This window comes from Rhea pennata, chromosome 16 (assembly GCF_028389875.1).
Source record: "Rhea pennata isolate bPtePen1 chromosome 16, bPtePen1.pri, whole genome shotgun sequence".
In the NCBI taxonomy this organism is placed as follows: domain Eukaryota; kingdom Metazoa; phylum Chordata; class Aves; order Rheiformes; family Rheidae; genus Rhea; species Rhea pennata.
In genome coordinates, this window is record NC_084678.1 from 1,169,065 (window position 1) to 1,192,700 (window position 23,636).

The following is a 23,636-nucleotide window of genomic DNA, read 5'->3' on the forward strand; positions in this document are numbered from 1 at the left end:
GGTGCTCTCCCCGCCAAGGGAAAGCAGCCTTGGTGATGCGGGTTTTCAATTACGGCACTGTTGTACCACAATTTTCACATTGCCTCAGACCCTCTGAGCTTTCATGTCATGAGGAAACACGGGGATCACTCGATGGAACGAGCCAGGACAGAGACGGTAAAGAGTTCACTGGGCAACTGCAGCCCTGGGCAAACAGAGCATTGAAAAACAGGCCAGAGAAGACAGATGAGGATAAAAACTGTACAGGAAGAGCAGGAGCAGGTCACGACAAAGGAAGATGAGTGGTATGTGCAAAAGAAAGCATCAAGTTGCATCAGAACTCCTCTGAATTGTAGCCCCATGCCAAATGTTAGCAAGCAGCTGTGATACATCAAGAGAGACCAGACAGGCCACTGAACTCCCAGAGTGACTGAAACATCCTTAAACCTAGTTTCCAGCCTGACTCTCTGAAGAGCTCTCTGCAGTGATATTTCATTCCAAAAAGTAGAGCAAATAACAAGAAGAAAGTTAATCAAAAATCAGTGACCAGAAGGAGCCCCAAGAGGAGCTTGCTGGGGGGAATCTGCCTAGTACATTCCTCTAAGGAGACCAAAAAAAAAAAAAAAAAAAGAAAGAAACGGCCCAGGATGTTAAAGAGCAGGAAACACCAGAACGCATCATTGTCCACAGCACAACCACATCTTCACCACTGTGAGGAGCACTGATGCCCCCACCTCAGAGAGGAGATAGTACAACTGGAAGAAATTCAGGGAAAGGGGAGAAGGAAGATCAGTGAGCTAGATCAGCTTCCGCACAGGGGACTAGTAAACAGAGTGATACCATCCTGAGAGCCAGCAAAAGGCAAGTGGGAATGACTTGCCAGCGCTTCCCACAGTAAAAGAAGTAGGGAGCAGCGAATTAAATGATGAAGAGAAGTGCTCAAAACGAGTGCAAGCGGAGACTTCACACAACACGTAACTAAACCACCAAACTTAATGCCACAGGACAGCACAGATACCAAAATGTTACATCAGTTCATGTAACAGGGACAGATTCACAGGCAAAAAAGCCATTGAGAACTAACCATGGAGAGCATCTGCAGTGCAGGAAGTCCCACAGCTGCAGAGTGGCGACTGGCAGTGACGGACGCAGTAACACCCCATCTCACACCCTCCCCAATTTCTGCCGGAGCCATGGGAGGCACCAGGCCATGCTCCTGCCATTCTTCCATTTACTGAGATGCTGCAAACTGGGAGCACTCTGCAATCTGCCCCCACGATACACCATCACCGGGCTCCCGAGGCCAACAGCAGGAGACTAACATGGCAGCGTGAAACGCATGAGGGTTGAAAATGCTGCACACGCGGGCTGCAACAGCACTCCTCAATCACCCTTCATCCACTGGGTGTCCTGGGCTCTGGCACACAACGCCGCCCAGCAGCGCACACTGGGGGCTGGAGGGCAATCCTTGGCACAGTAGATGTCGGTTTTTACACAGAAGAGCTGTCCCCTTGCTTCCTCCTTTCAAGCTCTCATCAGCTGTTACCAAGAAACTACACAAGGAGACTGCTCCATGGGCTGGGCTGGCTCCACAGGCCGGTCTGGCTCCACGGGCCACCAGCCTCTCCCACGTCCAGGAAGGACCCACAGGCCTGTGTATTGCAGGCAGCTGGCTGCAAGCATGGCTGTCGTGAGATTTCCCAGATAAATTCTGGGGCGCAGAAATTCTGAGAGGCCCACAGCAGCTATGCAAAGGACCCACTGCCTCCATCTCCTGCGTTATACCTTTTCTGCATTTCTTTGTTTGCTGAGTCCATCTCAGAGGCTCTCCTGAACATCTCGTCCTGCAGCCAGTATCCATGGTTACCAGGCACCAGCATCTCAGCACGGGGAGGCAGTTCTTTGCGGTTGCAGCGCTGGTAGACAGTGACAAGCCTCCGCAGTCTGGCTGTGAGGGCAGATGAGACAGGCCAGCAGGATCTGTCTGAGTCGGAGCCATCCTGGGCTTCAAACATCAGCAAGGACATTAGTATTTAACTCACACTGCAAAGCCACAGGCTCCCACATCCCAATGGCTGGCTCTGCCAGAGCGCTCTCCTGCCCTTCCCGGCCAGAGGGAACACCAGGGAACAGAGTCCAGGAGCAAGGGGCTGGGCTCAGCACCCCTGGGCTTCTGCATCCCCAAAGCTGCTGGCTTAGAGCCTCCCCAGGACTGAGCTTCCTTCGGAGAGAACCCAGAGGCAAAGATGGAGGTAGGAACAACAGCTCAGGGCCAGGCCACATGTAGGACAGGAACGCAGCCCCCAGGACTCCCTGTGACCCCCCACCCTGCTCCGCAGAGGGGTCAGCCAGCCCACGGCATCCATCAGCGCTGCCTTCTGCAGTCAGCAGACGCCTTGCAGACTCAGCTCATGCGGGCAACCGCATGGCCAGTGCAGGCTAATGGTTTGCAGTCACCCACAGCTGGCTTTGGCTGGTACCCATCGGAAACACTCCTTCTGGGGACCCTGGCTGCCCCAAAAGGCCTGTCCCTGACTCAAACCCAGCCTGGGCTCTCGGTCACAGAGGGCATCTGCACAGGAGGGCCCCAGACGGGGTGGGCTGCACGAGGCTCTGACATCAGGTTCAGCCCAGCCTTTGGCTCACCGTGGCCACGACAGGCCACTACTTCTCTTCACTCCTGCTCTGAGAAGCTGTGTCAGGCTACTGCACAGCCACAGCCAGCCACTTCCACTCCAGTCTGCGTGGCTGGAAGCCCCACGTGCTAATTAGCTACTCTGCCCTTTGGAAGAGCCAGACAGCCAGTTAAGAGCCCGGGGTGACCGCTGTTGTTCAGGTTAAGCCATCTCACCCATAACACTGAACAGCATGTCGCCCTGACTCTTTTCTGCCTGCATCACCGCTCTGGCTCAGGCAGGCCCCTGTGCCAGCCCCTGGACAGCCATGAGCCGCGTTCTTGGAAGTACGGCCTCACCTGCCGCTGGCTCGTCCCGCTTCTCACCGGCTTCGCCCACCCCAGCAGCCACGACGTCCTGCAGGAAGAAATGATCAGAGGTGGCCTCTCTAGACTGTGCAGAAACCCCTGCCGTCCACGCAGCCCTGCCCAGTGGGAGCTCTCAGCTCCACGGCCTGGCCCTGGCAGGGCGTGGGGTGGTGGGACTGGTTGGGCAGTGTGTCCTGTGTGCTCTGGCTGCAGTTGCTGGCTCTCCTTGCATGTACCTGTCAGCACATGACATCAGAGCAATGTGGGCAGCCCCGCTCCCAAGCACCTCGGCCCTGGCTGCTTCCTTTCTGCAGCCGCGTTCCTCCCTGCCCCGTGATGGGGAGACAACAGCTCAGGTCAGCTACACTATCCACACTGGGCCCCAAGGTGAGGTCATCGGCCACCACAGTGACATGAGGTGTAGCAGCACTATCCAGGACACCAGTAGTGCCAGTACTGGCTATCACCTCTGTTGCTCGGCCAAACCCTGCTCTCTCACAGGCTGCCTCATTCACTAGTCTTCCTCTCCCTCAGGGCCATTCCTCCCAGGACCCCCATCGCCCCCTTGCCAGGGGCCTGTGGGGCTCCTGAAGCTGCATGTGAGACCCAGCACCCCGGGCATTTCACAGCTCTCGCCCCGTGCCAGTTCTCCATGAGGGCGATACAATCCACATCAGCAGGAAACACACAGAGAGGCAAAGGCAGAAGCAATGCTCCAGGGAGTGAGGACAACCCAGAGAGCAGGCAACAGAGCCCGCGCAAGGTAAGGCAAAGCCTACGTGGAGCTGGGTCAAAGGAGACACCAGTTCTCCTGAGCCCTGCAGCAGAGCTGAAGGAGCTAAGTCTGCAGCAGAGGATGGGAACAGCAGATGTGTATGACCACCGCGAACCACACTCACCTCCTGCTTCGGCGGCCCCTCCAGTTTTTCTCCACCGTTCTCTTCCTTTTCCATGCTCCCCCTGAGTAAGACGGTAAGTTAATCCCTGGTAGCTGCAGCACAGCCTCTCTTGGCTGTGCCAGATGTCTGCTAGATGGAGCAGAGAACCAGCACCCATCTTCCAGTGGCAGCCCGCAGCGCTGCACTGGGGAGCCAGCTCCAGTCTGCCACCCTTCCCCATCGCCTGCCGTGCTCACACTCACACAGAGCCTTCTCCCTCTCGCTGCCCTCCCTGAGCACAGCCTACCCCACAGCGCCGACCCCACTTCCAACACGGCCCTCGAGAGTGAGCAAACCAGTCCCTGGGAGCATGGCTCCATCCCCTGCCTACCTTTCAGCAGCGTCCTGGGCCCCATCACTGACACCCTGCTCTGCAGACAGCAGCTTCTCATCTGGCATGCCCACCTTCTCCAGGAAGCACAGCGCCGGGTCTGCCCGCATGGCGTTGTACCTCTCGTAACCTGCCAGTGGCCACAGGCCATCAAAAATGAGAAAAATAGCACATGGCCAGGCCCAAGCTTCGTTTACAGAAACCTCCTGCTCTGGGGAACACAGCTCCCATCTGGCTCTTGGGGTCTGTCTCCAAGTGCAATTCGTACCCTCAGAAATTCAGAACTTTCCCAAAAGCTTCTAACTGGTCTGCAACCCTGAGGCAGCAGGCAAAGGTCAGCTTTTCCGCCACACAACACAGCCCTTCCTGGGAGGCAGCACAGCGCTCGGAGAGCCGTGCCCAGCACCCAGGACAGGCTGGGACTGGGAACGAAGAACCCTTTGGCCACTGGAAGCTGCAAGAGGGTATCGTGACAAGGCTGGAGCTCCCAGGAGAGGCACTGTGCCTGCCTCCCCAGCTCACTCTCATGGGACAACGACACGTTGCTCCTGGGAAAACAGGGGGATCAGCTCCCCACAAGACCCAGGCCTGGCCACCTGCAGCACAGGGGTGCCTGCCTTGCCGCCAGAATGAGCTGGCAGCGTCGCAGCTGCAGGCACCCCGCGGAGAGCTGCCTCGGTCCCCCGTGGATGCTGTGCACGGCTGGGTCTCTGCCCCCTCACACCGCCATGGAAGCAAACAAGCCGCCCGCACTTTACGCACACTGGAGCTCTGGAGAGCCGTTTGGCCACAGGGGTCCCTCCCACACAGCAGCACTCACCCAGCAAGGTTGGGTACATACCATGTTTGAAAACACCGATGAGAAGGGATTTATCAGCTTCAGCATTCCACCAGTCCACTGGGATCTCCACATAGTCAATGTCTGGCAGCAGCACGTCCAGCTCTCTGCAGGAGACGAGGCATGAGCGCCGCTCTCACAGCCCCAGCAAACATTGCGGTGTGCTGGTCACCGCCAGCAAAGGGGCAGAGGGACACAGGAGCTTCTGTTTACAGGCTTGGGGCCCACGTGGGGCCTGGCATGCACACCTCCCTGGGGACAGCAACCTGGAGTCTCTGCTCTACCACACCCCTTGCCTTCCCCCCTCCGCTTTCTCCAGAGACAGAGCAACTGCACAGCCCCTCTTCCTCCTCCCTTGGGGCAGAGATACCAACAGGAGCCCCCAACTGACTCAAGTAGTATCTATTGGGAGAAGTCTTCTGCAGACGTACCAACCCAAAATAACAGTGTGTCTGGTGGGCTACGGTGTGCCCTCCACAAGGACTCATGCTGATGGAGCTGCACTGGTACAGACCATTAGCCCCAACTCAGGGAAGCAGCAGCCCCTGCTCTGGGAAACTAGCGCACAGCATATTGTATTTCTTGCTTAAACTTTGAGAGCTAAATCCTTCCACAAGGTTGGGAGCCGGGAGGCTGCAGGCTCAATGGTATTAACAGAGCCTGTTGGTCCCCTTTTCCTTGGTGCTGGGGAAGGGACTGTGGCCCTGAGCACCAGTGTAAGCTCTGCTCCAAGACAGCTGGTCCTAAGAACCCGGCACAGTCACAGCAGTCTCCCACACTGGTTTAAAGGCCGCTTCATCAGACAGCATGTGGAGATGTTTTCTTGCAAGATGCAGAGGGCGCCTTCACCACCAGGGATCCAACGCCAGCCTCAGCCGCCTGAACCCACCTCAGACCAAGGCTGCAGTCACTGCTCTGGCAGAGGTACCACTGAAGGAAGTTTTGCATGAGCAAGACCTGGGGATTTGACTGCAGAGCCCAACCAGCCTGGAGCTGCTGTGAACCCAGAGCTGGCTGGGTTGGACAGCTGTGACACTGCTCAAGCGCTGCCACCGCCTCCGCGAGTAGCAATAGAGGTGTTCGCCACAAGCACCCTACCTGGCAGGTGTCCCCTCAAAGGCTTTGTCAGCAGCCTCCCCCAGCACTTCAGCTTTCAGGTAGTAGAGCATCCGCACCCGCAGCAGAACCCTGTCCCAGAGTGCAGAGAGGAACACATGCTAGCACACAGGTGCTCATACGCCAGGGCCTGACCCAATGCCCCTCACCACAGTTTGCACTGCCTCCTGGCAGCGTTTGCAGGGGGACGCTCTGAGGCTCAGCAAAGCCAGGGAAACCTGTTTGACAGCATGTTTCCCACCCCATGGAGAACCCAGTTCCTCAAAGCCACCTGTCCCCTTGTAGGATGGGCACCGGTGTCACCCCACAGTCCCCTGTCCTGTGTTCTCCTGGGGCCCTGCAGGCAGAGGTTTGGTGCTCAGGACACTGCTCCTGTTACCTGAAGGAGCAAGCCAAGAGCAGCACAGTAGTAGGACTGAGTCCTCTTGCCTCACCCCCTATTAGCTCCTTAATTGTGTAGGCTCAAGAAATCCCAAAGGAGCCCCGTAGGGAGGGAAGGGCAGGTGGGACAGAGCAGTGGGGCCCAGTACCACTGCTAGAGAGAACAGTGATGCCACTGAGCCCTGCCTAGTGGTGGGCACTGCCTGGCATGTAGTGCTGGCAGGGAAGGAGGCAGACACTCCACAGTGTACCTAGGCTGTGCTGGAAGAAGAGTCAGTCCTGAACTCTGCACCCTGGGACACAAACAACTCTGAGATTAACTACTCTTCCAATGAATCACTCAGGGACTTCCCTCCACCACGGCCCAGTGTTGCCCTCTGCAGTTCTGCTCTGGTGCACTGGCTCCACTAGCTGCGTAGATTTTCAGCTGAGAATTGCTGACAACACAGGCAGCTCAAGACTCTCAGCAGAGCCAAGATGAGACTTGCTCCAAACAGGTAGGGCTGGAACTAGGATTCAGGCAGAGCATGGAGCTGCATCAGGGCAGGGACAGAGGAAGCTGAAGAGCAGATGGCTGGAGTTCAACCACTAGCTTAGAAATGCCATTGTACTAAAGGCGGAAGATTCCTGGGGTGTGACAATCCTGCCAGGGCTGTGGGTCCTTCACAGCTCTTTCCTACCCTCTCCATGCTAGAGCCCCGTAACCCATAGCACAGCTGCCAGGACTCTGTGAGGTGCTGTGGGCTCCGACACTCACTTGTTGCAATGCTGTTTAAGGTGCTTCTTGTAGCTGTCATCATGCAGGACTATCTCGGGGTTGCATGTAGCAAGCCAGTCTGCGTTCTTTATCTCAGGGAGCAGCATCTGGTTCTTCGTCTTCTTCCCCTTCCTCCCTCTAGGCACCGGTGCTGACAAACCTGTAACAGCAAGTGGCAGCATGTGAGCACCAGGGGCACCGTGAGCACAGGCCAGGCACCACTGCGAGGCATCTTCAGCACGGCAGTGTCCAGGCAGAGGAGCACAGCCGGGGAGCGGCAGGCTTTGCAAAGCTTCCTGTTGCAGACTGGTGAGCCAGGCTCACGGGAGATGAGAGTAGCAAGAGCCATGTGCCTAAATATCTGAACTGCTCCCAGTGAACAGCAGAGCCCAAGCCACACTGCACCCAGATCAGATGAGGAAGGTGTATCAGGTGGGGATGTGCCTGCTTCCAGCAGTCCAACTATGCTGGCAGTTCTGGGGCAGAGACGATGCTTGGCACAGCCAGGGAGTGGCACATCTCTGCCCGGGTGGCTGGAACAGGCTGTCAAAGACAAACATGGAGCAAGTCAAAGTCCTAGGAAAGGCAGGAGTCCACCCTGCTGGGATGAGAAGCAGGGCTCAATACCCCACTGCCTGACACCTTCCCTCCGGCAGGTCCATGCACCCACTCCGCATCCAATTCTGCCTCTGCACGCCGGCACTCAGGCCCTGTGGCGGCCACAGAGCCCATTTCCCCAGGCTCTTGTTTGCAGCCCCTGGCACACCAGCAGGACCTGGGCAGGCTCCAATCACAGCCCTGCAGGGACCCCGCACAAGCCAAGCAACCTAACAAAGCCACCAACAGCCCCCAGCTCCACACCCTGAGTGGGTTGTGTGCAGTTAACATCATGCCACAATTTAGAAGCCCCCCCAGCACCCTGCACCTTTTCTTCTAGCCCCAGCACCAGACCGAGGCTGTGCAGGGCACTGAAACTCTTCCAGATACAGTTTGAGTCCTGCAGCAATTTCACCCCATGCCTCCATGTCAATATGCCATGATTTCTCCTCTACCCACTGCAGTGCCTGGGACCCAGAAGAGACACCTCAAAGAACTGAGTCCACCTCATCCACCTTCTGTAGTTCTTCAGGTCTTCCCTACCACAGAGGCGGGAACACCGTGCCACTCAGATTTTGTGCCTGCAACCAGAGAGAGTGGCTTGGCTGGACAGCTGAAAAGCTATTTCAGAAAGGATGAAAGGGGATGACTGGATAAAAGACTTGAGCTGGGCAAAATCATGGAAAGGCTCATCTTCAGTCACTATAGAAGTGGTAGCTCAGCTATAATTGTCAGTCAGCACTGGAACAGGAGACACAAGATCTTATTAAAACAGCCTTCTATCTTTTTAATAAGACTACAAAATTGGCTGATAAAAGCAACGAGCAGCACTGTTTGACATCCTATTTAATATGGCATTCCATTTTTGTTTAAAACTTGCATTACACGAGAGGGATGAGACATGGATGGATCAGAACTGACAGATCTCAAAGAGTTTATAGAGTCTTTCATTACTGCCAAATGCAGGGGAGGGATCTGTAAATAAAGCACACAGGCTAAACCCAGAGTGTGGGAGACTCTATCTCCAAGAACTTAGGGATCATCAAAGAAACTGTATTGTTATGAGTCTTCAGTACAAGGCTAAGCCCAAAGAGATCAGGTGACCCCTTGATGTATAAAAATATCACATAGAAGCATAGAAGGCACCATGATCCTGGGCAGAGCTCTTCTTAGAGCCTGACCTAGACACCATGGCAATTCTGAAGTGTGTCTCACTCCACAAGGATGACACAGTAAATAGGGAAAAGAGTTCAAACAAGAAGCTCCAGAGTGATCAAAGGCTGGAAAATAATCCTGATGATCTTCAAGGATTGTTTCCTATTCTGTGCATCAGGAAAAGGGCTGCGTGGGAACCGGATCACTGCAGGGGGGTGTTTACACTTGGCAGAGATACTGAACGGAAAAGGAATGCAATTCCATCTTGCTGATAAAGATAAAATGACATCCAGTGACTGGAGCTGAAAATTAAATATACCTTCAACCTTGAAATAAGATGCGAGTTCACACTGAAACATGGATATGACTCCTGGTGGGGGTCACCATTGTTTGGAGTCTTCTGAGACAGATTAGCCCCCTCCCTGGGCAGATTATCCTCCTCTGCCATAAGTCTGTGAAGGGGAACGAACAGCCTCAGCAGCTCTGCCCCTTACATCCAGACTTGAACATCTGGGTAACTAGAAAGCACTGCAGTGTCCTCAACACCTTCTTAATGCTTACAGCTCCATGACAGTAAAAGGACTCACTCCAGCCCAGGTAACTGCTTGGTACAAGCAGTGGTCACCAGGACTTCTATCTCCAGGACAGTCTGGCCTGATGCATTCTGTGCTAACACTACCTTCCTTGGTAGCTCACCCCTGCCCAGGATGGGGGTGGATCAGGTAGATTAGACTAGAGCTCTGAGGTGGGCTGACTCTGCCCACCCTTTTGTAGTCACACACTTTACTAGATTTGGGATTAAGGAAGCGCAGTCCCCAGGACACACAAGCAGGGGTCCTGGAAGTCTTCTGTTGTCTTCTGCACAGTAGGCATTCCTGGAGTATGTCTTGCCTGGTCAGCTCCCTGCAAACACATGAGGGGTACCTCAGGTTCCTTGGTGTGCCACAGCAGGGCCAGCTGCGTGGCTGCTCTGCACCAGAGGGCTCTCTGCTCTCATCCAGTTAGCGGTTAGGCTAGATGGTTTTGCTGTCCCTTCTGGCCAAGACTGCAGGGTGGTTTCAGAGCTAGGAAAAGCCACTCCAGCACACTGATGGAGAAGCCCTGGGCTGCTTCTCTCTGCTAAATATCCAAATTCGTCAACTGTAATGCTACTCTTGCAGTAAAGCATTACTGACTCTCCACTGAAACTGTGGCTTGTTCGTTACTTGGCATTATCTAAGTCAAGCCCATTCATGTCAACCGATTTGTTTCTTACTCTTGCTCTGCTCCCCGTAGGGTTCTTGAGGTAAGTCCCAACCTTTTCTGAGCAGGATTGTGCAGCAAGAGCAGGAGACAGCACTGCCGAGGTGACTCACGTTGCCCAAAGTGACTACAGTAACTTAAGCGGGCCACTAAAAGCCACACGCTCAGATCTCATGCTGCAAAGCAAGCCAGATGTTTCCAGACAGAAGGAAACAGTTACGTTGGGTCTTGAGAGTGTATCACGGTGTTCCAAACACTAAGTAACACATGGCATGCCCTAGGGCTCAGCAACAGCATCCGGGAGCCTCGTGCCTCACGCTGCCAATTGCGCCACTTCAAAACAGCCTCTCGGGCGCTCCACCACATCGAAACAGGAGCCTCAGGTTTCAGCCCTGGCTCACCGGTGCCAAAAGCAGGCTGTAGAGTCCCAACCCTGTCACTACTCACCTTCTGCCACGGATCACAAGCACACAAACAGCGCACACGGCCGTGGGGCTGTGACCACTCTCCGTGAGAGCAAGGAGGCCTCCCCCGAGCAGCTCTCCCAGCCCAACTCACCTGATAGTGGAAGCTGCATGACGCAGGCATTGCGCTGCTAGATCGGCGCAGTCCTCTAACACAGAATGGGCAGTGACTAAGTGTCTCAGGCCGCAACCCTCCAGCTGATGCAAGGAGCCAGCACAGGCTCTGCCTTCACATCATTGCAGACAAAGGCCACTGTGGCTGCATGATGCTGTTTGCATCGTGGGCTGTGCTTGTTATGCTGCTCCAGCTCCGAGGCATGCCTACAGAGAGCAGATGCTGCACTGCAGGCATAGGGGTGAATTTGCAGTGCCCCGCTCCCCACGCAGAGAGGCAGAGAGCCCAGCAGGAGCACGGGGCAGGCCAAGGCTCGGCTACACTGGAAGCCTCAGCCAAACACAATGCAGATGGAATTCAAAACTCCACATGTGGCACAATATATGGGGTATTTAGACCGCACACAGGTTGGAAAAGATATGTACTGGTCCTCGGAACAGCGAGAGCACAGCCAAACCTGAGATAAATATTTCCGCTAGACTTATGAAGTGGGAGAAGGCCACGCCACCTTAGTAGGATTCTGCATTGCAGAGATTTCAGGATAAACCAGTAAAACTACACCTGCACTGATGAGGGCAGGCACTGCAGACCGGGGTGTCTGGGATCAGACTACAATGAGAGGAGATCCAAGCTGGCTACGTAGGGTGAGAACACCGCACAAACTGCATCACCAGCTCACCTTGGCATGGTTGGGGCACCAAGCAGCCAAGAGAGGAGCGCCTGGCAGTCTCTCCTGTTAGCTTTAGGGCCAGGGCTCCCCAGCGGGCACAGGCAGGATTCCCATGCAACGATCCATTCTGCATCCTGCAATGCCCTGAGGAATAGCCAGGCACTTCCATACCCACTTCTACCCTCACACCTATCGCATCGAGTATGTTCACACGGTTGACAGTGCACAGCAGCTGCGCCCCATGAACTTACTGCACAGCATCTCTCTGCACTGGGGAGCCCTACGAGTATTCTCAGACCAGAAAAAAACTTAGCACCATGCACCCAAGAGTTGGCTGGCATCTCTGTTCCCACAAACAGGATCCCTCCCAGCACCAGCCAGGACCTCACAGGCACTGGGAATCAAGGAATACCCTCCTCCACTCAGCCAGCCTCTGCCACTGTTTCTGAGGATCTATGGAGGTTAGACCTATGAGAGCCACTAGTTCTGCACAGAGAAAGTCCCTGTGCTCAAGCACAACTGCTTCCTGGCTGTTTCAGTCACCTTTGGTTTGACTGCTGCAGCCTCCGCCCCAGGAGCAGACACACTAGTGACAAGTAGCAGTGCAATGGCAGAGAGAACACGCAATACCTGAGTGATTCTGCAGAGCCTGGTTCTGGCCATCCTTCGTCGGTGTGATGAGGTCCCAGATAAAACTTTTAATCTTCTCATCCCCTTTGTAGTGTTTGACGCAATAGACCAACAAGGCCCGACAAATCATCTCCATGTCCTTCTCGTTCAGATGCCACTTGAACCGCCCATGGGTCAGGATATCTTTCCAGCGTCCCCAGCTAGAACACAAACACAGCAAATGTTCCTGAAGAACTAGAGATACCTCCAGTGCCTTCCCTCCAGCATGATGGCACAGCCCTATCAGCTCCCATGGGCAGTGGTTGTTACGTCTCTGCATTAGGGGAGCACAAAGTGGGAAGATGTTTGCCTAGGACTGAGCAGGGCAGAGGCCGGAGCAGGCTTTGGGAGCCCTGACTGCTGGTTGGTTCATGCTCTGCCCACGTTACTCTCCTTCCAACCCAGATCTTCCCTTTGGGCCAAACAGTCCAGGTCCCAGCACAGGAGTCAGTGCAGTAGGGAAGGGACACTGCTTGGGGCAGCCATCACTCATGGCGGACAGCAAGCGGCTCAGGCAGCCAGCGGCCCATGTGCATGCTGGGCAGCTGGAGGCCACAACCGCGCTGTTTGAGAGGGGAGGTGAGACCCACCCAAATATGAGCAGGTTTTTCTCCACACGGAAGCACTCAGCCCGCAGGTACCGCCGTGTCTTCTCGTTGAAGCGCCGCGAGCGCGTGGGCCGCTCGTCGGAGTCACTGTCCAGCTCGGAGAACTCCATCAGCTCATCCTCCTCAAAGGAGTTGTAGTGTTTGGTTTGCTTCCTCACCCGGGGCCTGTCAATGACCAAGCTCTCCTACAAAGGACACAGAGAGGAGAACATGCTCAGGTAAGGGCAGAAATTGCCCCCTCATTAGGGCACAGGGCCCTTTCCATGCTGCCCTCCCAGCTCGGTCCATGTCTTCCAAGCCCATGACCATCTTTAGCATCCAGTTAGTGGCTGGCCAGCCCCACACCTTGCCGCTATGGAACTGTTCCCAATGAGGTGTCTATGCGCACAAGGCGATTCCTGGCCAGCGCAAAACTCAGCCTCAATAATCACAGGCTGAAAATCAGGCCCTCTGGGTTCAAACTGCTGACAGTCACCAGATGATTCAGCTCTCAGTCATATTCCCGGCCCTGCCAGCAGTGCCTGGGCCAAGTGCCATGCAGCACGCAGCGTAATTTCTGTGTCGAGGGGGGAGGTGGGACTGGCACAAAATATCCCACCACTGAAAAGGTGCAGGAGAATTAAGTAGCAGAGCTGTGCCTCTTCTCCTGCCACGCGCTGCTGAACGCATCCAAGGCATCATGGAGCCCGCTGAACCTGTCCTGCTTTCAAGCGCAGGTGTGCATACGCGCGTGCATGCACACACACACACACCCCCTCCTGCTTTCCCTGTTCGATCAAAGAACTCTGCAGAGCCGCCAGGCCTCCCTCTCGCTGCTGTCTGAGGCCATCTGCTCGAGCGTTGCTGCCGTAGGTAGCCCCAGGGCCCTGCGGAAGCAGCCTGCGTGCAGCCCTGCGCTTGCTGGAGGAGCCGAGGCGGAGAGGCCCAGCTGGCCTCGGCTTGGCAGGCCGAGCTCAGGGGCAGGAGCACAGGGACCAGACCCCAGCTGTTCGCTCTTGCCTCCAGACAAGCAGTGAGTCACTGGCCTCTCCTCAGCTCCATCTTAGCTTTTACATGGCTTGCTAGGAAGCTCTTTTAACGCACAGAGCGAGCAGCGGCCGAGAACAAGGATGGTGCTCCTGGAACATGCTCCTCAAAGGCATGTGGGGAATGTCCAACAGCTCTGCTATCACATCATTTGGAGCCAAGCACCAGTCTCCCAGGAGCTCCAGCTACTATGTTTCTGCACCGGCACGGCTGGGAAGGAGCTGATTTGCCAGGCAGGGCAGCAAGGAAGACTCTCAGAGCGTCCATGTACCATCTGCACCTTCCTTGCCTGGACATGGCAGTGGACCTGCCAGATCCATTTGGCTTTATTCCTTGTTCCCATTGCTGTCTGGAAAGCAGGACAGAAGGGCTGCAATTGCAGATGGAGAAAATAGTACAATCTTCCATGATGGAGGTGGAGTGGTCCGGTGTTTGGCTTTTAGAGCAATCTGATTACAGTAAGCAAAGCTTAGATGTTGACCTTCAGCTGAACAACCCCACAGACTCAGGCTAATGTAGCTAGTATCTCATTTGACATGGGAAATATCCAACAGGCCACATAACAGAGCATTTGGTACCATAAGAGCAAGGGGAACTATGGGAGGAGTTGCCCAAGCCAGAGCTCCTCTTGGTCCCTCTACTCCTTGCACTGCCAGGGCCAAGAACACAGAGGTACAGCACTGGCCACGGGGACGGCCCGGCCTGCATCCTTCTGCTCAGAGAATATGGGAAGTTGAGCAAGGTGGAAAAAGGAGCATTGACAGCCACCATGCACAGCTGTGTCTGTCCTCCTGCAGGCACAGATCCTTGGCAGCTTCTTCCCCACCTTGCTCGAACCTGCGGAGGAGCTCGAAGGCCCAAAGCAGGCCCAGGGCCCCTGCGCAGCCATGGCCTGCAAACTCAGTGCCATGGCACAACGTCACTCCGCCTCCTTGCAACCTGCCTTCATTTGCAAGCACAAACCCAGCAGGAAGCACCACAGCACCTCACAGCCTGCATGGTATCACCACGTTCAGCAGAAAGAGACGTTTCCCCTGCAAGTGGTGCTGTGTTCCTGCGAGCTACCACTGCCTGCTCCAGCCTGGCCAGTACAAGAGCTCCCAGTATGGGGCTCCTACTCTAGCACCAGTAGCCCAGTACCTGCTCAGCAAGGCACCCTCAGTTCCAGAGGTCCCACTATATTCAGTGAAGCTGGTGAGAAGCTGAGAAGTGGGGGCGCCAGTGCCTACAAGCATCTTGAGCAGTGGCTTCTCACACCATAGTGCCACCATATCTCCTTAAAATTCTCCAATGCTGCTGCTGGAACCCACATGTTAAACATTAAGAACAAATCACAATAGGGGAGCGTGGTTATTATGGGATAATTATGTTCCCCTTGGAATTAAACTGGACTGCGTGATGCATGACAGACCAAGGGACTCAAGGGATGCTCTGATGTTATCTGCTGCCTCTCAAAATCAGCTTTGTTTCCAGTTCACCAAATGGCTGGACTCACTGCTGAGGTGAAGCCTCCCTGAACATGGCCATGGTGCCATGGCCCCAGAAAAGGGCCTCCAGTGCTGTACCGGCTGAGGAGAGCACACCAGGGCCAGCAGGTCTTGGGGCACGCAGAGCACGGTTCCTCAATATTTGCCAGACACCAGGAGAGCCAGGGCTACCCTGCCAAGCTTCACCACGACAAATACCGTCTTCTTTGCTCTACTTGGCCAGTGAGATGCAGGGTAGCAGGGGTCATGACAGGAATGGCAGGGGGCTGTGATGAAATGAATGTGCCAGGCACTGTGGCTAGAAGGGCTGGAGCATACAAGCTCATGTCAATGCTCTGAGAGTGACGGACAGTCCCACAGTCCAGCTCACCAAGCTTGCTCCAGGGCTGCCAGCCCAAATGCTCCTGTCCTCCCAGAGTGGTGGGGCTCACTCGAATTTAGGTTTGGGCTGGGGTGGAGCTATTCCGCTTCCCCTGAGCGTGGGAAGAATCTTGCTTATCCCATCAATTCCCAGCCACAGGAAAAGCTGGCACTTGGGCTTCTTTGTGCCCTGCCCAGGGCACATGGCAGCTTGGCCCTGGTGTGCCTCAAGCCAACAAAGGTCTCTAGGCATGGTGAGGGCCCAGCTAGCAAGGGAACTGGGAGATCAGATCTGGCACCTGGAGAACTGCATAGGACAACCCGGGCACTACTCTGCACCACAGTCGGACCCCCAGCCACAGCTGCCCAAGTTGCCAGCACCCACCACAGCTGGAATTGGGAGGTGTTCATACCCCCTCCACTGTGGGGAGCTCCAGCACAGCTCCAGACCTCTCTCACACAGTCACACCAGCCCACTCCATTCATGAGCATGTGATGTTCTGGCTGTTTCCTCTTCTTCCCTCCTTGCATACTGCCAGCTCCAATTGTTCTCGACTTAATCAGGCTTGGGAGTAGCTGGGAGCACAGACCTGCTGTCTCACAGGCTGTGCACCCAGAATGGTCCTTTCATTCCAGAACACCCCAAAATATACCAGATAGACACACCCAACACATGGCTTCAGAGGAACTGGGGGTTTAGCCAACCTTTAAGGCTCAGTCTTCCATTGCTGTAGTTCCTGATCTCTCACTGAAACACAATACTTCAGAACCAAGTGGCAGCTACTCTGCAGCAGAAGTCCCATAGCTCCCATCTGGAGAATGGGGGGGAAGGGGACCACGTCAGGCAGTGGTCAGCTCCATTGTGGGGCACATGAGCACAGAGTGTGGTTGCAAGTTGGATCCTACCTTTTCATTCTTGGCATCTGTGTCAAGCTCTGCTATCTTCGCCCACTTCTGCCAGAAGTTAGGGTCATCTAAGGAAATGTCAGTTCTGTTTCCTGATGCTACAAAGCTGGCCTGGGAGTGAAAGAAAAGCAGTGAACTTCCAGATTGCAGCCCACCGTTCAGCTGTGCTTTCCCCCACAGAGACTCTCCCAGCACTTCTTTCCACAGTAGATAGGCTCTCTGCCAAGCTGTGTTACACCCTGTGATGAAACACAGCAAAGGACTCTTTCCTTAAAGGAGCTGAACCTCTCTCTTTTATGTCCTTCTGCCTGACTCACTGGAAACTGAGCCTGGGTCGTGCCACCTGCAAGTGGAGGAGAGCTGGATGGCCTTCTGCGCTCCTAGAAGACACCAGCCAAGAAGTGTGGCACAGGGTTGGGTCCTCAGGCTCCCTTCCGCTGGCAGACTTCAGGACACTGCTGCTGTAGCACTGTCAGGGCTCCACTGTCAGCTCTCCATGGGACAGTAGCACACAGCCCCTGGTATCACACAGGTTAGCATCCACATTGTGCCACTCCTGAGGCTTTCCCTGCAGACCCAGGTCTTAGGGCAGGGCAGCAGAAGAGCAAGGCTGGATGCAGAGATGGGCTGGGCTGCAGGAGAACTTTGCTGTGGGTACCACAACACTTTCCCACATTGCCATGAAACTAAGTGCATTTCTGCTCTGCAAAGCACCATACCAAAGGCAGTATCAGTGTTCAGAAAGGCTGGGGAGGCGACAGACTCCAGATCAAATAAGCTCAGCCCATGAGTAAAGATCAGCCCTGTGCATTTTCCCAGCATCTGAGAGCAGGTAGGCTGAGAACTCACCCATCCTCCCCAGAAAGAGGCCTGACTCTGTCCGTAACAGCCCTGGGGGAAGAGTCTAGCTCTGAGCATGCCTTGCTGCTGCAGTAAGGAACCCCGAGCCCAACACAAGAACAGAGCCCTCCACCTCGCAGTGCCACCTGCACCTCCCCAGAGCAGTGCCCCATTTGGGACACAAAGGAGCCCTGTATCTCTTAGCACAGAGGGTTTGTCCCCCTAGTTCAAACCACTGGCAATATGATTCCCCAGTGACAGAGCACAACCTGGCACTGCCTGGCACTTGGAGGAAAGCAAGCTCTGGTCTCCTTTCTCATCAGCCTGGGCTGGCTTCAAAGTACGGAAAACCCAGGCAAAGCAGACGCCAACAACATGAGCCCTGCTGGATGGCCATACATCCATCCCCCAGCCAGGGTAGTGCTGGGCTGACCATTCCCCTCCCTGCTGTGCTGACCATCCACCCTATTCCTATATGCAGAGGATCAAGCAGCAGAGCTTGGCTGCAGCTTAGTTACAGCTTCAGCCCAGCACAGGTAAGAGGTCAACCTAACACCAGTGTGTGGCACCCTGCCAGCACGTCCCTCAAGACCTCAAGAGGGAGTCCAACAGGGAATCAGCACCCTTCCCTCCCAGAGGTGCACGGCACACCTTGGCAAAGGTGGATCCCTTTCCCTCAGACTGGATTGTGATGGTCTGTGTCCTGCGCTGGAGGATCTGATCAATGTCTTCCTCACAGAACTTGGATCCTTCGTCCTCCTCGTCCATGAGAGCGCCGTATGCACCTTTTCGTAGCAGGTCCTCCACCTCCATCTTTGAGAGCTGCTGAACCTGCCCAAAACACAAAGGCATCACCAACCCTGCACCAGCTGCCCCGGGCACTGGTGCAACAGGGTAAGGCTCTTTGCCCCAGGAGGAAGGGCACAGATGCCCCAAGTCAGCCCAGATTTCCCACTGCCACAACAGGGAGGCTACTTCAAAATGCTGCCTGAGGCACACTCAGGGAGTTCAGTCTGTGCCACCCTGACAGAGTACTGCATGTGTCCTTGAACCCCGGGGCTGTGGAGGGAAGACCTGCCAGGCCAAACAGCAGCAGTGCAAGTGTGTGGGAACGAGCTTTGCTTCCCAGGAGCATGCCCAGATCTCTGCTCCAACCCAGCAGTTACTTGCTCTTCCTCCAGCAGGTACCTAGCCTCTTCCTCTTCCCGATCTGTTTTTCTACTCTATTCAGTGCTGTATGCTGCTCTTGAAACCGCCCTGCAGAGCTACAGGGCTTTTGTCTCCTACCTGCAGACATAGCCCTGCATGCTTCCCCCACCACAGAATCAGCACAGGGACAGGTCGCAGGGGAAGGAGCTTTCCCGCACAGCTTCCCACCCAGTCCCACTCTGACAGCCAGCCTACCCCATTGGTGCTGCCCTTGCGATTGATGTCCTGCAGCACAGCCTTATCCAGGCCCAGCTTCAGACTAGCCTTGTCAAACATCTCCCGCTCATAGGAGTTCCTGGTGATGAGGCGATAGACTTTCACAGCCTTGCTCTGCCCGATCCGGTGGCAACGAGCTTGAGCCTGTGACAGCAGAGAACATAGCTTCAAATACAGTAAGCCCAGCATCACAGTGACTGTTTGGCTTGTGGCACCCAGCACCAGTACCCACCACTTTGCCACCAGCATCACAGTCCACTCCATCTCCCAGGGCACCCCTCACCAAGTGCTTGTGGCTGATCTGGTGTGGCTATGCCAGTAGGTACTGGTTCGCCCCAGCTCTGCGTGGCTGTGGACATTCATGACTTCTGGGCAAAGACAGAGGCCTTGGATTGTAGCCTTTGCTTTCTGCAGGTGATGGAGCACCCAACACTTCACCCCCTCCAGCACCAGACATGGGGAAAGTGTTGCCTGGTCTGCAGCTCACACTATTTTTTGCAGCCACCATCTACCCCATGACACATCCCCCCAGCCTGCACTCCTACCGGCTCTCCCAGTGCTACACCCCATGCCCAGTATAGCTTGGTGCTGCTGCCCTTCTCTCCCTGCCTGGCTTAAGTGATGGTGGCTGTGCTATGGGACCTCCTGTCTTGTCTCTCTCACATGCCCGAAGGCAAGCAGCCTCAGAGCTATCATAGCCTGGCCCATTACCTGGAGGTCATTCTGTGGGTTCCAGTCTGAATCAAAGATGATGCAGGTGTCGGCAGCGGTAAGGTTGATGCCCAGCCCGCCCGCCCGGGTGCAGAGGAGAAAGACAAAGCGATCCGAATCGGGCTTGCAAAAGCGGTCAATGGCAGCTTGGCGCAGGTTCCCGCGCACTCGCCCATCAATTCGCTCATACGTGTACCTGCTCCAAGAGGGGAAGAGGTGAGAGCAGGGCCTGAACTGCCTGCAGCTATTGATCATTTGTTGATCCTTCCCCCAGGCTCTGTGTGGGAATGCAGACTGGCAGGGTTTGCGGGCAGGACCAGTGCACAGATGGAGACTCAGTCCTCATCAGCCTGTGCACGCTGTGGTTGATCCCAAGAGCCTTTCCTGTTATGATGGCACAACCATCACAAACCCACACTCAGTGTAGGGATATAAGACTCATGGGCCCTGCTATAACCAAGGGAAGAGCCTATTTCCATTTGGTCACTTTTAGGACCAGCCCTGGGCAATGCAAAATAGACAGGTCAGAGCTGCACCCACCAACACGTAGCTTGTAACTCAGATCCTTTGGTCCACAGGCACAGAATGGCCAAAACCCACTGCTGGGCTGTCTCCACTCTATACCTACAGTCTTGGCAACATGACATGGAAGAGCCATGGTGAATGCTGAAGCCTGTACTAACCGCCTCTGAATGAGATAGTCTTCCAGGATGTCCAGGCAGCGCACCATCTGAGAGAAGATGAGCACCTTATGCCCACCTGCGATCAGCTTGGGAAGCAGCTTATCAATTAGCACCAGCTTCCCAGCCGCCTGGATCATTGCCTGAAGCTGGAAGTCTGGTGCCTCCGGGCTGTGCGTTTTACGGAAGTCTTCCAGGATCTTCTCCTCTGCCCCTGTCAGGTGAGAACGGAAGTGAGGTCTGGGCAGAGCCCCTGCTCTGCCTCTTGACTGGACTGGCAGAGAAGCCGCCCCCAGCCTTCTGTTCAGTGCAACAGCAAGGCACCACACAAGGAACAGACCCCATGCAGCCAACCTGATCTACTGAGTGGGACTAGGGACCTACAGAAACCCCTTCACTTCTGTGACTCCACTCGTTCTTGCATCAGCTCTGGGTAGAGTGAGCCAGATTAGGATGCTGGAGAGGATGCCCCCAAACCCAGCTCTACAGAGATTCCAGCAAGACCCTGAGGCTGATGCTGACTGCAAGCAAGCAGCATTTGAAGGGAGCGGGGCTGACCATGAGAGCAGCAAGGCAGATCACTGCATCCTATGCTAGACTTGGGTGCATGGACACACCAGTAGCAGAGAGCACTAATGCCAGAGCTGGCTGCCAAGTTGGGTGGCCTCTGTAAACAGCAGTTAGTAAGCATTGCAGTGAGGCCAGGCTCTCCCACATCTCCTGCACACAGCCCTCACCATTAATGAGATACGGGTGATTGCAACACTTGCGCAGCTCCATCATGGTATTGATGAGGTTTGGCATATTGTGCTGGTTGGCGCCCTTGGACAGGAAGGAGAAGTTCTTCTCCAGAATGGCCCGGTAGTATTTCTTCTGGATATTGGTCAGCTCCACCTCAATGATGGTCTCCTGCTTGGGTGCCAGATTCTTCTCCACATCGTCCTTCAAACGTCGCAGCATCATGGGCTTTAGGATGGACTGCAGCTTCTTAACCTGCCAGAGCAAGCACAGAGATTCACTGCCCTCCCTGCATTGTAAGCACACGGTGACATGACAGAAGGATCTGCAACACCAGAGCCTCCCCAGGCTGGAAACCCAGTACAGGTGGCCCAGTGGTCAACAGCCCAGAACACTAAAGCAGTTGCTTTGCTGAGAACCAGGGCAACTATAGTGGATGGCTTCCCTAGTGCAGGCACGAGTGACTAGTCCTGGGACATGAAATCTGCAGCACCTCTGCTGACTACACCAGAGACCCCATGGCTGGTTTCTCCCTGTGAAGAGTAGCCAGTAGATGGACTTCTCAGCCAAGGGCTGAGTTTGCAGCTGTCCTGTAGGGTGATACTTCCTTCCATAGTTCATCTTCTACCAACCTGCTCATTTTACCAACCTGACAGCCTACTATGATGGAATGACTGGCTGGGTAGATAAGGGGAGAGCAGCGGGTGTTATCTGCCCTGATTTCAGTAAGGCTTTTGACACCATCTCCCATAATATCCTCATAGGCAAGTTGATGAAGTACAGGGTAGATGAGTAGACAGTGGACTGAAAAATGGCTGAATGGCACTGCTCAGAAGGTCAATGGTATCCTGGGTTGCCTTAGGAAAAGTGTTGCCAGTAGGTCAAGGAAGGTGATCCTTCTCCCCTGCTCAGTCCTGGTGAGGCCTGGAGTACTGTGTTGAGTTCCAGGCTCCTCAGCATAAGGAAGATGTGGAACTACTGCAGCAAGTTCAGTGGAGGGCTCCTAAGATGATTAAGGGACTAGAGCATCTCTCATATGAGGAAAAGCTGAAAGAGCTGGGACTTTCAGCCTGGAGAAGAGAAGACTCAGGAGGGATCTTACCAATGCATACAAATATCTGAAGGAGGGTATTAGGAAGAGGGGATCAGACTCTTCCCAGTGGTGCCCAGCAACAGGACAAGAGGCAACAGGCACAAGCTGAAACACAGGAAGTTGTGTATGAATCTAAGGGAACATTTTTTTATTGTGAGAGTGACTGAGTAGTGAAACAGGTTGCCCGGAGAGGTTGTGAAATCTCCATCCTTGGAGAAATTCAAAAGCCATCTGGGCAGGGCCCTGAGCAACATGCTTTAGGTGACTCTGCTTGAGCAAGGGTTTTGGACTAGATGATCTCTGAAGGTCCCTTCCAACCTCAACCATTCTGTGATTCTGAGCTTCTACTCTGAGTGCTAAGTGTTAGCTGTTGCCTGTTTGACATGCTTCCACAACAAAAGCATCTGGGTCCCAGTACATCTTATACGTCATGTGGCATACGCAGACTCTGTCTGCAGGTGGCAATGAGGGAATGTGTCCGCAGAAGGAGTAGAACTGGGAGCTTTAATAGCAGCTGAGATGCTGGTTGCTCCATGTGTCTACACGCTCCAGAGCCTGCCCTCTGAGGATCATGATGTTTGTGAAATCTCCACTTGAGCCAGACACTCAAATGGCAACAGCAGAGCCCAAAGAACGGTGCTGCTGTCAGTGCCCCACACTTAAGTCCAGCTTCGGAGGACAGTTCCCCAAGTGTACCTGAGAGAGTGATGGACACATGTATTTCCAGACCTTCTCACTCCCTCTATGCTTCTGCTCTTCTCAAGGACAGGAAGTGGTGGGAAAGCAGTATGTGCTGTGCTGCCCAGGCATGCAAGGAAGAGAGCTAGGCAGAGAGCAGACTGTGACCTTGGCACAGGTTGGTCTCCTCTCTCCAAAGTTTCTCACAGCTGAGTCCAGAGTTGCAACACTGTACCTTGAACTGAGCTGACCTTTAAGCAGTGAGAAGTACTATTTGCTTCCATGAAGCACATGTCTGAGGGTGCCCCTGGACAGGTGACCTGGTGCCACAAAGGCTTGTGCTAATAGTCACAAGTCTCACTCCTCTAGGGCCCTTCTTGGTACCTGTTCTTCTGTCTTCAGGTCCCCAAACTCCTCCAGGAAAGCCGTCTCTGAGGGAAACTGCTGTGGCTCCAGGAAATTCAGAAGGCTGAAGAGCTCCTCCACTGAGTTCTGCAGAGGGGTCCCTGTCAGCAGCACCTTGTGCTCCTGGATATATACAGAAAACAAGGTCAGGGCTCAGACCCTCTGGTTGGGTCCAAGGGGCTACACAAGTGCAATGCTCCTTGTCTTCCAATCCTACAAACACACTCTGTGGCTTGGAGACATGCATGCTCCCAGAAAGGGTGCTGGCTGGTGCCATGCCGCACCATCTCACATTTCCCAACTCTCTCACCTGGATAAATGCTCTAGCTCTGTGCAGCACGAACAGCCAAAACTGAGAATCCCACACTGTCCCTGCACCTTGGCCCCTGCCCTAGCTCAAAACCCTCAGGCAGGACTGTCCTGGCATGCAGATGGGCATGCTAA

The 23,636-nt window shown here is 54.7% G+C and overlaps 1 protein-coding gene across 2 annotated transcripts in view; it reads right to left on the reverse strand.

Annotated features, from left to right (window-relative positions):
* The window catches only part of CHD6 (chromodomain helicase DNA binding protein 6), a 101,735-nt gene that overhangs the window by 17,627 nt on the left and 60,472 nt on the right, over positions 1-23,636 (reverse strand). For both annotated transcript variants that reach the window (XM_062589606.1, XM_062589607.1), the window contains exons 14-29: positions 23,172-23,315; positions 21,016-21,271; positions 20,282-20,492; positions 19,599-19,794; positions 18,867-19,031; positions 18,114-18,293; positions 16,623-16,733; positions 12,826-13,028; positions 12,197-12,396; positions 7,324-7,483; positions 6,168-6,257; positions 5,073-5,176; positions 4,232-4,361; positions 3,862-3,922; positions 2,954-3,011; positions 1,765-1,984 (exon numbers count right to left, since the gene is read on the reverse strand). In XM_062589606.1, coding sequence (XP_062445590.1) covers positions 1,765-1,984; positions 2,954-3,011; positions 3,862-3,922; positions 4,232-4,361; positions 5,073-5,176; positions 6,168-6,257; positions 7,324-7,483; positions 12,197-12,396; positions 12,826-13,028; positions 16,623-16,733; positions 18,114-18,293; positions 18,867-19,031; positions 19,599-19,794; positions 20,282-20,492; positions 21,016-21,271; positions 23,172-23,315 — 2,489 coding nt within the window. The remainder of the gene's footprint in view (positions 1-1,764; positions 1,985-2,953; positions 3,012-3,861; positions 3,923-4,231; positions 4,362-5,072; positions 5,177-6,167; positions 6,258-7,323; positions 7,484-12,196; positions 12,397-12,825; positions 13,029-16,622; positions 16,734-18,113; positions 18,294-18,866; positions 19,032-19,598; positions 19,795-20,281; positions 20,493-21,015; positions 21,272-23,171; positions 23,316-23,636) is intronic.